We start from the raw sequence: 15,070 nt of genomic DNA on the forward strand, positions 1-15,070 counted from the left end.
GTAGTGATACACGATCACTACTATTTACTGTATTGCAATTTTAACATCTGCAGATAGATTTTCACAAAAAAATAATTTTCTAAAAAAATAAAAACACAAAAAATTACACTGTACATTGAGAGCTATCTTAACTTGATCGGAAATTTAAGTAACTAAGAATTACCAAGGGCCAGTTTAGCCATTTGTAAATTGTTGATCCAAGACTGTTTGATGGCAGGGGTAAATGTATTGAACACAGCTGTAAAGAAAGTGGGCCGCCCAGACCTGCAAGACAAAAAAAACCAAGCCACTCTAAATGCACTGAGTATGAGATGCAGTCAAGGCTAGAAATGTTGAGCAAGATGAAATTTCATTATTTTCTAATACTTAGACAAAGACACAGCTCCAATACAAGCATGCAGGCTATGATACGCCATGCACCCGTCTTCCTGCACTTTACATGAAATGGTATGAGAAGAACACCCTCCTTGTTGAAGGAATGTAACAGTGGCTGTTCCCTATTAGCTGTCACTACCACAGTGTCTCTCTTGCTTCTTGCATCTGGGACGCAGGGTTGAGGAATGGGAGAAAAACTACAACACTGCCCTGGAACATGCAAGTTCCCAGCATTGTGGCATGAGAGCAGAAGTCAGAGGCTAACTGCGGAGACAGAAGAGGGGGAAGAGCTACAGATTCCCAAATCCTCCCTGGTACATCTATACCTAATACACAAGCCCATTTAGAAAGCTTTGTAATCAAGATTACTACTGACTTGTCCTGCTTTCCTGGGAGTTGCAGCTGAATTCTACAGCGATCTGCCGCTCTGATTTCATCTTCTTTTTTCAAAATCAGTTTTTGTAAACCTGATGTCCAGTCATGGGCTACAGATTGGTTTAAGTTCTGAAAAATTAAAAAAGCTAAGATTCAACGCCAGCCTACTGGCCTATTTCCAACAGGATAACTAAGGTGATGTCTGCATATAACAAACAATTAACAATTCCTGGCACCTGGGCCTCATTTAGTCCACATTTTAATAATGGATAATGTAGCCATATTTGTAAACACATTTCAAAAATATCTGTGAAAAATTTGCTAACATACTTTACCTGATGATTTAATCTCGCATTGCTCAGAGTTTGATGATACAGAAATTACATTCCCAAGTGTTTGTTAGATCAAGAAATGTGAATTTGCATCAGGTGTACACACTACCCTTTTACTTCATTTCAATGAGTAGTTATACAGAACCCACAAATTCTGTTTCTAAAGAAAATCTCACAAAAACATGTACAAATCATACTGCCAATATGTTTTTGTTCAAATCTTTGAGCCAAAATGTTTACAGAGCCATTGTGAAAGCTGCCTGTGTGGTTGGAATCTGTTTAAGTAGGATGCTGAAAGAATAACCCTCTGCAAGCTGAGTGTTTGGTCACAGAAGGTAAAAGCACACCTGAGTGACACTTAAAGCATCAATAGTAACAAGTATTCATACACAAAAGTACACTAATTTTCCACAGTCAGAATTCTATGAAAATTGAAGCCTTTTTCAAAAATAGAGAAGCTGACCTCATTCCTCAACTAAACTGTTCTAATTATCTTACACATCTCTACCTGGAAACATTGACTGAACTTTAAGTTTTCAAAACATAGTTGACTCTTACTGGCAGTACACGCAGAAAGGTTTTGTGTATGTTAACAGGTGAATGTCTTATGGTATCTGTGCTATACATATTCCAAATAATGTAGCTGAAATTCACCTTCAAATACTTGTGAAATTTTTTCCAAAAGTGCTGTTTCCATAAACTTCCCTCACAGTACATATTTTCACAAAACATTACGTTTTATTTAATTCCCTTGACTTTGAAGGCAAGATATAACAAGAGAAACTCAGTTTTCACGTACATATTCACACACACAAATACATACATACATTTATTTACAGCCTATGGTGGCAGGTAAGAGTTAAAAATTGTGCCTAATCAAACATAAAGCATATAAAACAAAAGGCAAAAAAGCTGGTTTTTTAAGTCTTAAGACTGTGGAGAACTCATTCTGAAATTTGGTGTCAAAGTTTGCCAGAATATAAGCTAAATAAAAGGGATGTGAACAAAGCCAAAGCAAATTACTTTCAAAATTCCTCTGAAAATCCTTTTATATTTTTGTGATTTGCACTCAGTTTAATGTACAGCTCCCTCTGAAAGCCAGGATTATGAGCTCGGATGGGCATCAAAAGCTTCCTCCAAACAACCATCCTCCTACTACCTTGTCTAACTGCAAGAATCCAATTTCTTAAGATCAAAATGTAATTCTGTTTCCATATAAGCTTATCAGCTACTGAGCAAATACAGACACTTGGTAGTATCCACCTACGCTTAAAAACAATGAAGAAAAACAAGATTAGAAAGACAGCTGTAATCTACTTACAACGCTAAACAGTTAACAGTAAATGAATTACTAGAGGTAAAAATTATTTCACTGTTTACAGAGAGAACTAAAGAATGTCTTGCATAGATCCTAGGGAAAGACAATTACGCTACTTTACAACAGGAACATATTTGAAAAATAAATCCAGCTTTGTTTATTACCTGATAGTTTCCTTTAAGGCTGCCTATTAATTGACTAATTTGACCAACTACATTCAAGTCATGTAAAAGGTTCTGCAGATCATGGTACAGTTGTCCTGGTCCCATATACAGCTTGTCTAAAACAAATAAAAACATAATGTTATATAAAATAAAAAGATGTAATTCTCAGTTGAAGGAAGAAAGCATGACAAAGATAATAATATTAACATATATCGCTGAATTGGCTTTGCGTGGCAAGTTTTTAGTAGCAGGGGGCTACAGGAGTAGCTCTGTGGTGAGAAGCTGCTAGAAGCTTCCCCCATGTCTGACAGAGCCAACGCCAGCTGGCTCCAAGATGGACCCGCCGCCAGCCGAGGCCGAGCCCATCAGCAGCCATGGTAGTGTCTCTGGGATAACATATTTAAGAAAGGGGAAAAATAACTGTAATGGCAGCTGGAGAAGAGAGAAGTGACAATACGTGAGAGAAACAACTCTGCAGACACCAAGGTCAGTGAAGAAGGAGGGGGAGGAGGTGCTCCAGGCACCAGAGCAGAGATTCCCCTGCAGCCCGTGGTGAAGACCATGGTGAGGCAGGCTGTGCCCTGCACCCATGGAGGTCCACGGTGGAGCAGATATCCACCTGCAGCCCATGGAGGACCCCATGCCAGAGCAGGTGGATGCCTGAAGGAGGCTGTGACCCCATGGAAAGCCCGCACTGGAGCAAGCTCCTGGCAGGATCTGTGGACCTGTGGAGAGAAGAGCCTACACTGGAGCAGGTTTGCTGTCAGGACTTGTGACCCTGTGGGGCCCCAGGCTGGAGCAGTCTGTTCCTGAAGGACTGCACTCCGTGGGAAGGACCCACGCTGGAGCAGTTGGCGGAGAACTGTCTCCCGTGGGAGGGACCCTGCACTGGAGCAGGGGAAAAGCGTAAGGAGGAAGGAGCAGTGGAAACAATGTGTGATGAACTGACTGTAACCCCCATTTCCTGTCCCCCTATGCCACTCGGGGGGAGAAGGCAGAGAAAACTGGGAGTGAAATTGAGCCTGGGAAGAAACAAGGGGTGGCGGGAAGGTGTTTTTTTAGGATTTGGTTTTATTTCTCACTATCCTACCCTGATTTTGATTGGTAATAAATTAAACTAATTTCCCCCAGTGAGTCTGTTTTGCCCATGACGGTAATTGGTGAGTGATCTCCCTGTCCTTATCTTGACCCACGAGCCTTTCATTACATTTTCTCTCCCCTGTCCAGCTGAGGAAGGGGAGTGATAGAGCGGCTTTGGTGGGCACCTGGCATCCAGCCAGTGGCAACCCATCACAATCGCTGTTTCTTAACACTATGAAAATTAAGCTTATCAGAACTGGTGATGCTCTCTCTAGATTATAAAAACAACCAATGCACCTATAGGCAGCTAGGGTCTTCACTACTTCTGAAAATCAGAGTGGTTTATTTGTATCATTGATATTTCACTTTACTGTTCCACGCGCTTTTAATGTCCCTGCAGACAGATAATTATGAAATGCATCCCGGGAAATTATAGGTAGTAACACGTTATCACATATTAGCTTTGCATGTACGGGCGTTACCATAGGTATTTCCTTTTAGCTCACCTTATCGCTGCCTTTTATAGTTACAATTAAGATTCACATTTGTTCATCTAGTATGATGGAGAGCATTATGTGTAGTTTTAATAAGCACGTGCTAGAACTCTGACAAATATTGAAGCTTCACTGGCCCCAAAATCCCTCGCTGACATGGAAGTTCTGCTTAACACCAAGCAGCAGACTTGCTGTTACACCTTAGTTTAAACAACCTTCCTGAAGATTGCTTTTGGTCACGTGACAAAGCCAAAAAATTTATTTGTAGCCTTCACTAGGTTGGTTTAAAGCTCAAAATTTGTTCAATCAATTGCAAGACAGTTCTGGATCATATATCCACATCCTAACTCCAACATGAGCCTGCAATTTCACTGAACCACTTGAAATTTTATTGCAATCATGGTTAAGTGAAAAAAGGATCTGCACTGAGATCAGCAACAAATCTTAACAGCAGCACAAATATTTTGCCCTAACCATCAATAAGTACGTATGTTTATAAGATAACACTAGCTCAGAAAAATATTCTGATTAGTAGGATAAGCTGTCTATTTAAAGGCACAAAGCTTGCAGAACCCTGCTAATAGACTCTCAGACATGATGTTAGGAGCGGGATGGCTATGTAATTCTTGTGGAAACAACACTCTCCCTCTCCCCTAAAAAAACCCCACCCCGACTCATACAGAGTCAGCATGTTTCCCTTTGGCTGAACGACAGGAACCAGGCTGGATTATCCTTCCAGGAAACTCCTGCAGATTATTTAGCTCACACAGTGTAGTATCCAAACTATGGATCCTTCACCCTTACCACAACTTTGGAAGCTAGTCTTGGGGCAGCACACTCCCCTGGGGCAGAAGGATTTCAGCCCTGTGTTGGCAAGAACACGATTTAGCTACAATGCTGGCTACCCGCCCTGCAGACAGATCAGGAGCACGGACATGAGCCGTGCCACCTGGCCTGGCTGCCAGGGCAGATAGGCGCTGGACACAGCGCAGCTGCCAGCTGAGACACCTCTAGCACCTCCATTCCCTAAGTCTGCTACAGGGACCAGTGTATAAACCAAAATGCAACAAACCAAACACAAAACTATCCAAATAGCATAAGCCAGAATAAACATGAAAAATAAACACGCACAAGACAGTTCTTAAATCATTAATGTATTCTCAGTTATGTATCAAAATAACTGTATTTTCTAAAGACATTTTCCTATTTGGAAGCATCATACAGATGGAGGCCATCACTGGACGTTTTTCTTTAAAGGAATTCACTGTATTAAGCTAGAAGTCTGCCTTAAACCTGAAGAGTATAAAATTTCAAGGCTCAAGGAAAATGTTAAGGGTTACTTTATCTCTGAATTCTCCACTTCACTGCAGGAAAATGCAATAAAAACCTGAGATATTACACATTCCCACTAAATTTCAAATTATTCTCTTGCCTTTAAATCTTCTGGTAAATTGCATCAATGAAAGGATTTCTGTGTATTGCCCTTGAGCACTAAACAGGGGAATGACTGCACTTACTACTATTTACCCAGCCAGAGAACAGATGCAACTTTCATCCACTCTTCTTTGCCTGTTCTGAATGTTAATTAAAAGAACAATCTAGCCTTTATTGCCCTTAAAAACAAATCAGTCCATAAGAAAAGATCGTTACATTTATCGTACACAGTGAAAAGAAATTACTGCAAAGTAGACCTAAGAGGAAGAGTTTTGAGACTATAGTCAGCAGAGTATGTTTGCAGATTTGTTTAAAAAAATTAAACACTTTTCTGGAACTGCAGACTACATACTTTCATTAAGCTGCATTTTCACTTTCTTCAATCCAAATACTTGAAAATCAACATCGTAAAGTTGTAAACACTTCTCTCCTTGTATCCCTCTTCTGCTAGCTTACACCTTTTTTCTTATTAACATCTATAATAATTGTAATTTGTTAAGCACCAGAATCGCTAGTTCCTAGACACATCAAATCATTGATTTCAATAGGGCTACTTGCAAAAAAAGGGGCGGGTCAGTGCTAATATAAGTCTGGTGAAATCTAGCCAAAAGCTGTGATAATGAGTTTGGCACTGTAAAGAACACAAATGAAATCATTCTTCCCCCAAATTTCCGTAACAAAAAGGTAACTTCTGCAAAACAAAATTAAGACTGATTAGAAGTAATTGGCATTTTAGTTGAGTTTTTGGCAGAAGTCCATTCACTTACCTGTCATTTACAAACTTCACTGCTAAACAAACCAAACTGCTGCACTGAAAAGCATACTACAAATATTTCTGAAATTTATCCTTGTGGGTTTGAACCAAGAGAAAATTTACAACTACCAGGCTGTGAAAAGCTGAAAGTTTGTGAGGATTCCCTTGTATAGGATGGGTATTTTCACTCAAGTGAATTACATTATTTTCAAGTTTTAAAACCCAGGATCACTCTTTGCAGCTTCATAGAGACACAGTTACCAGACATTTCATTTTATTATTGAAAGCAGGTTAGAGAATGGACACAAACCTGCAACACGTAACAGCAAGCATTCAGCCAGCTCTTAGATGCTGCAGGACTTTATGCCATGTCTTCAACTGATGTCATAAAGAAAGCTTTAACTACTTACAGAGATGGACTTGCCCTGTGCAGTATATACATCTACCGTGCCTGAAAAGAGCTGTCTTCTACAATCCTCTTCCTGAAGCTTCAAATGCTCTTACAAGTATCTTTGTTCCAGCCTTGGGAATAAGGCATAAATCTTGAATTTCATTCAGTAGCTGTCACCCAAGTTTATTTTGTCCGTACCATGCATATTTTATAAGCTTTTAATAAGTCAAGATAAAAAGGATGCAAAAAGAGTGTCAAAGCAAATAAACTAACCTGGCATCTGAAATTTTGTCACACAGAAAAACCAAATGGAAGTCATTTTAGGCTTGTTCATGAAAGACCACGTTCTTAGCACAGGAAAGGAAGCCAGAAAGCAAATCAATAAATAATTAGAGAGACCCTGCTTCCATCCTCTGCTGTTCTAGAAAAGACAAACAGCCAAATTAAGAAGAAATCTTAACAGTCAATCAATGACTAGATCAATAGCCACGGCTAATATTCTTTCATAGAGGTCCTTAGTGGGCACAAACTGGAGCACAGAAGAATAACTGGGCTTCAAAGATCAGCAATGATGGACTCATCAGAAGAGAGTTCTCTGAGAACTGACCACTTGGTTTGTGTCTGGATAACGAGTTACAAGTTACAGCAACTTCATCTCTGAACTGCGTCGTGTAAGGGTTACTCGCAATGTCTTTTAAAATAGGATTAGCTTCTCGGTGGTTAACAAAATGTTGACTACCAGTTGATCTGGCTGAGAATTGTCTGACAGAGGGTTTTTCCTGGGTGAAGGAGGTGGGGGGGCACACCTGTTCTGTTCATCAGATGCGTTTCTGAGTTCACAGCCAAAGACTGGCTGCTTCAGCCCACACACGTTCCCTAACCATTCGATTGCTGGCTATTTTGGGGTGGGTGTTCACTCTTTCTTTTTTCCATAGAAAGCACTGAAAAACTCTTGGCTTCACTCCAAAGCAGATACATGGTTGGTTTCTTTTTGTACTTTGGAATGTTTCACAAATGATAAAGCCACTTCCTTTCCATTTCTAAGCCACTCTTGCTAATTATCAAGCTCCAAAACAGCTTATTTTTCCAATGTGAAAAAAACCCCTCCATGAGTTTAAAGAAGGTTCTCCCCAGCTCTACACATCCTATGTATTACAGAGGACAGTGAGCCCGGGCAGGAGAGAAGACAGCGTGCCGTAACCGATAACCACATATGTGGCTTCGGAGGCAACGTTTTTTGCATTCCACCTACAGATCAAGGGTGAAATCTTGGCCACATGTAAGTTAGCAGGAATTTTTTCATCAACTCCTTTGTTGCTAAGATTTTACCAGAGGAATTCGTGCCTCCGTGCAACAGGCAAGTTTACTGCCAACAACCAGTAATTCATGCAAAATACCTAATTCCTTGCTTAGCACTATTATGAAATACATTCAAGGTTAAAAAAGAAAACAAAAACCTGTCACTTGCTTTAGCGAGAGGAAAGGAGGTTAACGTTTAAATTTAAAAAAAAAATTAAAAAGTTTAAAAAGTTTAAACGCTGCTATGTAAAATTGGGGTGCAAAGATTCTGCTTTTTATAACAATTGCTTCTTAGCTGAGATATGTTTCAGTATAATACTAAATACTTATTTTACCTGCTCATTTCCCAGTGTTACTCTCAGCACCACAGCTTTAAATTCACCAGTTTTGACTGGTTTAAAGTAATTCTAATAATTGAAACAGAAACAATTTTAGCCCTTTTACATCCAGGCATTTTCAAAGCCTGCAGGAAACTCCCTGGGTGTGGTTAAAGTCAGTTTAACTTGGCCCAGGCAAAATTAGGAGTTAGATGGTTGTGCATAAATATGCACATGCAAAAAAAGTGTTTGTGTTCTAGTGCTTAGGTGTGGGCAGAAGGGGAAAATTCCCACCTCTGGCAGCAGGCTGCTTTGTTAGGGAGCACAGCCAGCAGCTGCAGCTTTTTCCCTGCACAGCCAACACAGCAGCAGCTGCTTCAATGGGCGCTGGCAGAGCAGCTGCACCCTTGGGATTGCTGTCTATCCGGTTCCTCTAAATTTTCAACTCTCATGGACACCACAAGCATATTGGATCACGCCTTATTCTTCCTTTCAAAGAATTGCTAGAGGACACATTTATTTACCATGGTGATTTGTTACTTGTACATATTTTCCAATAGCTTTTGCTATGTGTTCTCACTTGTGAATTACTAATTTATCACAGATTTATGCTACTAAAGGGGAAGGAGAAAGTGTTGCAATGCCTAGGGTAGAAGCAGTCACCTGTAATTTGAACATCTATTCCTGGCTAAGCAAACATAATTGCTCAGGTGGTCCCTTTCCCATACTAAACTCCCATTTATTCCCACTTAGGAGGATTTTTTCAAGTACTAGTATCACATAAATCCAGATGGCATGCAAATACAAAAAAAGCCTCATTCGGTATACCCTCAATACTGCAACTATTCTTGCAAACATTTCTATATTGTATATCATGATAAAGCCAAAGACTGTTAATAGATACACTCCTGGGTATCTCTTTTACTGCAAAGTAACTAATCTTGACAAGATCTGCCTTGAGTATGATCATAGTAATGATCTTTTCCCCATATGGTTAAAAACTACAATACATCAATACAAATTGTTTTGAAAAAAGCCATATTGACATGAAGTGAGACCCGAGGTGTCATGGAAATTCAAGGTCCTTAGAAAGATTACTTTGCTTCTGAGAGACACAGAGCCCTGAAGTCAGACTGGGTGTTACACGAAATGGAAGGTCACGAATGCTCACATGTGAAAACCACAACCAAAATGGAGAAAGGCTATTTTCCTGACTACAGTTCCAGCATTACTGAGGGGTAACACGGAATTAATGATACACTTGAACAACATGACAGATTTGAAGACTACTCTGAAAGGCTGGTAGATCCCAAATTTGACTTGCCATTTGCAATCTGGTCTTCAAGGCTGAGCACATTTGCATTGCTTCCTCCCACTGAGCCATCTGTGTGCGTCCAAGCAGCATACTGAAACATCAAGTGTTATGAAGGGAAGAGACTTGGAAGATTCAATCCTCATCTTGAGCATAAAAAACACCTGAGATGGGGGGAGAAGTTATATATGCAGGAGGTACCTTTTAAAGTTGCTGTGCCTGAGGAAGGCATAACAACCTGGTACTTGTATAGAATTACACACTCAGAACAAATAATAAAAAAATAGGCCCCTTCCACAACATTTAAGTCTACATTTAAACCTGAGAAGCTTGTACAGTGTTCTGGAAAGCAAAGCATCATGATACCAGACAAACTCTTGATCAGTTCATAATATACTGGACAGATTTCATGAGATTGTTAACATTTTTTTTTTTTTTTTTTAATGGTTGGACTTGATGATCTTACAGGTCTTTTCCAACCTTAGTGATTCTGTGATTCTGTGATGTTTAGGTTAAACTATGATGATGTAGCAGTAATATATTTAAGACTACTTAAGTGAAGTCAGAACTGGTCAATTGTTTTGTTTTAAATGTGACTTCGATTGTCCTGGAAATGTTTCACTCATTTTTTTCATCAAGTAACAATAGGCTGACAGCATCCCACTGCTCAGTTTAGGGTGCCCACCTTTAGGCAGCACAAGAATGGAGACCATCTGAGAGACACTGTTATATCTTAAGTAAAATAGTTTCCTGTTTTCTGAAGATCTTGAGAACTAATTTAAAGAAGAAAAACCAGAAACAATTAATAAGGCCAAAGATTCAATTACTCCAGTTGAGGAATTCTTCCTCTATACTTGGTACGGGATCCTGCTCCTACAGGTACACTGGTACGCAACACACAGGCCAAATGCCTTACAGCTGCTCTGGGGAAGAGATCTTGTTGAACAGAGGAAAAGCATTCTCCCTAAGGAGGTCTGGTGGAAGTAATTTTCTCAGTGCAAGTAGAAAAGCACATGTTTACATGACGTTTTCATATACAAGAAATCTATTTCAGCAATGGATAAACAGAGCTGGCAAAAATATTATGCATATTGGGAATACCAGGAACATTCTCATTCATTTAGCAGTTGATACTAATGCCCATTGTTAAGTATTATTCCCTTTCCCTTTACAAAACCCTTTGCACCAGAACACCTAGCTTTCACTGGAAAGGCAGTGATGAGGATCCCCTGCTGCACTGAAACCTCTTGCACAGAACTTGACAAATCCAAGCACCAGCTACACACAAGGGAGGTGCCTCCGTACCTCTGATACTTTCTGCCTGGAAATTCTGTACAACTGTTAAAGCCAGTGACAAAGCAGATGAGATTTTACTTTTAGATGCTGAACTACAAGCTTCCTGCACGTTGTGTTATGTAAGGAAAGCCCTTGACAGCTCCCCCAGCACCACCCACCTCCTATTTGTGCCTTTCCACTTGCTCACTCATGCTGCTCCTGTTTCCATAGACACCTCAGAGAAGCGTGTGGGTGGATTATGTTCTCTTGTTTCTACTTTACGAAAGCATTTTAATAGCCAATTGGAATTTCAATAAAATTTTTAAAAAAACAAATAGTCTTGTGAATCCAAAATCCTGGCTTAAGACCTAAACAAGCCCACAGGTCAATTTAAAGTTTTTAAGAGAAAAGCAGACTTTCTGCCTTACCCCGTTTGTTCTTTCATGCCAAATCCAACTCATGATCTCCACAGTTGCATGCTCCCAAAAAATCTGAGCCACTGTAGCTCAACTGTAGCTCACCTGAGATTACATCATACTCCCAGGTCCGAACTACACAAATATTTAGAGAGTGGTATCAGTCTCCATGTTTGGAAATTGCAGTAAATGGGAAGTCAGGAATGATCTCGGAAAACAAGAGCTTAGTTGGCAGCCATCAACGAAAAGCTGAGCAGCTACTCACACACAGCTTTACAGCAAACTCTAAATTAGATTTAGCAACCTAGTGCAGAAAAAAGCAGCACAAACATGTACATAGTATTAAGTGATGAACAATAAACCCCTGAGATTACTAGAACACAAACTGTTAAATTCAGACATGGGGTAAGAAAGCCTAATTACCGATAGAGTCAGGACATATCATCATCAACAACCAACATGAAGAGCATTATCATAAACATGAAATGACATCATTCAGTCTAATCATAGTTTAATCATGTAAGCACCTAAAGGTAATCTTGAGCTTAATTACTGAATCTGATAATCTGAGCCTCTAAAACTCTTTAATGTATTTATTCTCACTGCCATGCAAGACAGGGAAGTTCTGCAAGTCCTATCACAGACAAAGAACCAAGTACCACATGCCACCCAGTACACAGAGCAGAGCTGGGAAACAAACCTCCCAAGTCTCAACTCTGACGAAGTATTTTTAACATGCTTCACCTCCCTGTCAGCTGTTAATACCTTGCTCTCAACTAGTAATACATAAATACTGAGACCTGTCTTGCTATATGCTCATTGTATCAGATCTGAACACCAAAGAATCAAGTTGCACAAAAAATACAGTTCAACCACAAAATTGCTTATTCACACAGCTTGAGCAATGCGAAGATAAAATCAACAGCTTGCAACTGCAAATACTGAGTAAGGTATTAAATTCATAGTGCTATACCATTTGTGAGTAAAATTATGCAAGAACACCAAGGAAATGCAAAGCCTCTTGAGAGGGTGAGAAGTAGCTCATACATTAAAAGCATGGCTTCAGGATTATATTAAACTCCAGCTAATCCTGACCACGCAGGGAATTTCAGAGATAAAATGCCGTAAGTATTTTTCCCTCTGACAGAAGCAGCTGTGCTGTGCCAGAGATGAGGAAGAAAGTGAAAGCAGTAGGGAACAGGAGGGAGAAACACCAGAGCTCCAATATGCTGGTAAGTGTCGATGTCACAGCCCAGCTCTTCAACATCATGCTAGCTGGGACAACAGTCAGGTGTCTTCCTGGACTATGTACTGACTGCAGGTACAGATCAGAGAAACTCCAGTTCCTGGCTGTGTTCCCACGAGGAGGGAAAATCCTGGAAGCAAAGAGACTTCAGTGTGAAAGAAAAGAGGTACCATGGCCCTTTCCTCTCACAGGTCCCAAAGGGGAAGGCTGAGGGTAGCATGGACCTGGAAGCCCTTGCCCTCCACAGAACCTCTGGGGTATGCCTGCACGGGCACAAACGGTGAGAGAGGAACTGGATGTAAGAAGATAAACACTGACATAAACAGGCAGTGGAAGTACGTGTGTGAAGGCATTTAAACGATGGAAGTACTGTGGGGATCTTGAGACAGGTCTGCAGGTGATCGTGAACTGTCCAAGCTGCCAGAGGTTTACACTGGAGTTCCCACCAGACTATCTATAACAACTCATGTGGAAATTGTACCTGCCTCTTTCATACTCACTTGCTTATAGCTAAGTTTCTACTCATTTTACTACTCTGTGCCAAGACGTGGATGAGACCCCTGGAAACACAGAAAAAGGTTCATAGGAGGTGAACATCAAGCCCTGCAACCACTATAAAGAATACGAAAGGCAAAGAGAAGAATCTCATCCTAAGTGGGTGAGATAAACATGTAACACCTAATTTATTCTATGCCTAATCGACCAGCTGGAAACATATATCCGCTTAACAAGTGAACTATTTAATGTCATCCCACTTGCTCAGCTGAACAGGCTGTTTGGAGTTAGATTTATTTAAAATTTCTGGTCTTTTGTTTGCATGTATCAATGATCGTTTACATTTATGAACATATTATATCTCCTTTAGTGTACAGTACTATTTTCAATAGTTTTAAAATAAAGCTTTACATTATTACTCTTCACATATTTCACAGAGATGAAAGTTAGTTCACCTAGCAATTCATGCCACATCATCCTTTTTAAAACCTTATCACCAATGCTAGGGTTGATATGCCACTTAATATTTAGTCTTGCTTACTCTGGACATTGTATTACGATTGTCCAGCCTTAAAGTGATGATAAAGCTGACTTTTTTTGCCTTCCCCAATTCTATATTTTTCATTAGACAAACCAGCAAAAAGCAGCTTTAATGGCAATGGCTATCACAGCAGCACTATTTCTGTTTTTGAGAAAAGCTGTCCTTCCACTGAGCGAGACGTTGACAGAAACACAAGTGCATGCTGTAGCCCATCAAACATCCCTACCCGTTTCCCTGGCAACACCTGGGAGACCTACACAAAGTGACTGCATCAAGCAGAAAGAAACTCGGAAGAGAGGAATCATGCCTGCACTTCAGCATTGTCACTACTACATTTGACAATAAACAAAACCCACAGAGATCAAAACCACAGGCGAGTGGAAAGGGACTACAAACATATCCCTGGAAGTCTGACCAGGAAAGGAGAGAAGCCACAGTTTAGCAGTGCTGAGGTTTGATCTCAGTTACAAACTGTAAACCTGGGAAATAAAAAATAACCATAAAACACAGCCATAGACATAAACATGCTGACCTGTTTTTTCATATTACTGTTATCTCCTATGCTCATCACTGCATGATATATAGTACAGATGGGTCTTGCTCATTTTCTCTTTCAGCCTTTAGCCATATGGCTCAAATTAAATGGTTCTTTGCTTAAGTAATAGGCTATGTTGTGTATGGCTCCTAATCAACATGATCAGCAGCAGAACACTGCTGACAGGCACTGGTTTCCCGCCCAGAAATGGTAGGATGCTTAGCTCTCTCCCTTTGCTTCTTGAGAGTCTCTGTAGTCTGGTTTTCTTAAATAAAATCGCTGCGAAAAACTTTTACAGCTCACCTTTTTTATTCTTGGGAACCAGAGAACAGACAACTCAGGGTGGTCACCGTCGCTGCAGCACCAAACAGGCATTCGCCTCGACACAGAAACCGCATTTCATGGCTTACCAACAGTTTGCAGAAAATACTGCAAACTCTTAATAACACATGCCAGAAGTCTGAGAAACTGAAATTCTGGCCAGTATATTTGACTTTTGCTCCTATATTCCCCTTTAAAGGGCAGTGAAATACATGTATTTTCATGATTTTATGTATAGATGGATAACTTGCAAGTGAAGGTAGACTTCTGATTCTTCTAGAGGGGAATATAGTATATTTTGATAAGAAGTTACAAATTTGCCTTTGACTATACTTTTTCTATTTTTTTGGAAGGCATATTTAAAATATGTCATACATAATATGACATATTAAAAGCTAAGTTGTATTGATTCCTATTTCACCCATAGAATCAGAATGGTTTGGGTTGGAAGGGACCTTTAGACCATCTAGTCCAACCCCCCTACAATGAGAAGGGACATCTTCAACTAGATCAGGTTGCTCAGAGCCCCATCCAGCCTGACCTTGAATGCTTCCAGGGATGGGGCATCTACCATCCCTCTGGGCAACCTGTTCCAG

At 40.2% G+C, this 15,070-nt stretch overlaps 1 protein-coding gene across 1 annotated transcript in view; it reads right to left on the bottom strand.

Annotated features, from left to right (window-relative positions):
- The window catches only part of ARHGEF10 (Rho guanine nucleotide exchange factor 10), an 85,118-nt gene that overhangs the window by 35,001 nt on the left and 35,047 nt on the right, over window positions 1-15,070 (bottom strand). Inside the window, exons 18-20 of the mRNA XM_059830836.1 lie at window positions 2,565-2,680; window positions 752-879; window positions 164-264 (exon numbers count right to left, since the gene is read on the bottom strand). Coding sequence (XP_059686819.1) covers window positions 164-264; window positions 752-879; window positions 2,565-2,680 — 345 coding nt within the window. The remainder of the gene's footprint in view (window positions 1-163; window positions 265-751; window positions 880-2,564; window positions 2,681-15,070) is intronic.

Source organism: Gavia stellata, chromosome 2 (genome assembly GCF_030936135.1).
Source record: "Gavia stellata isolate bGavSte3 chromosome 2, bGavSte3.hap2, whole genome shotgun sequence".
Lineage (NCBI taxonomy): Eukaryota > Metazoa > Chordata > Aves > Gaviiformes > Gaviidae > Gavia > Gavia stellata.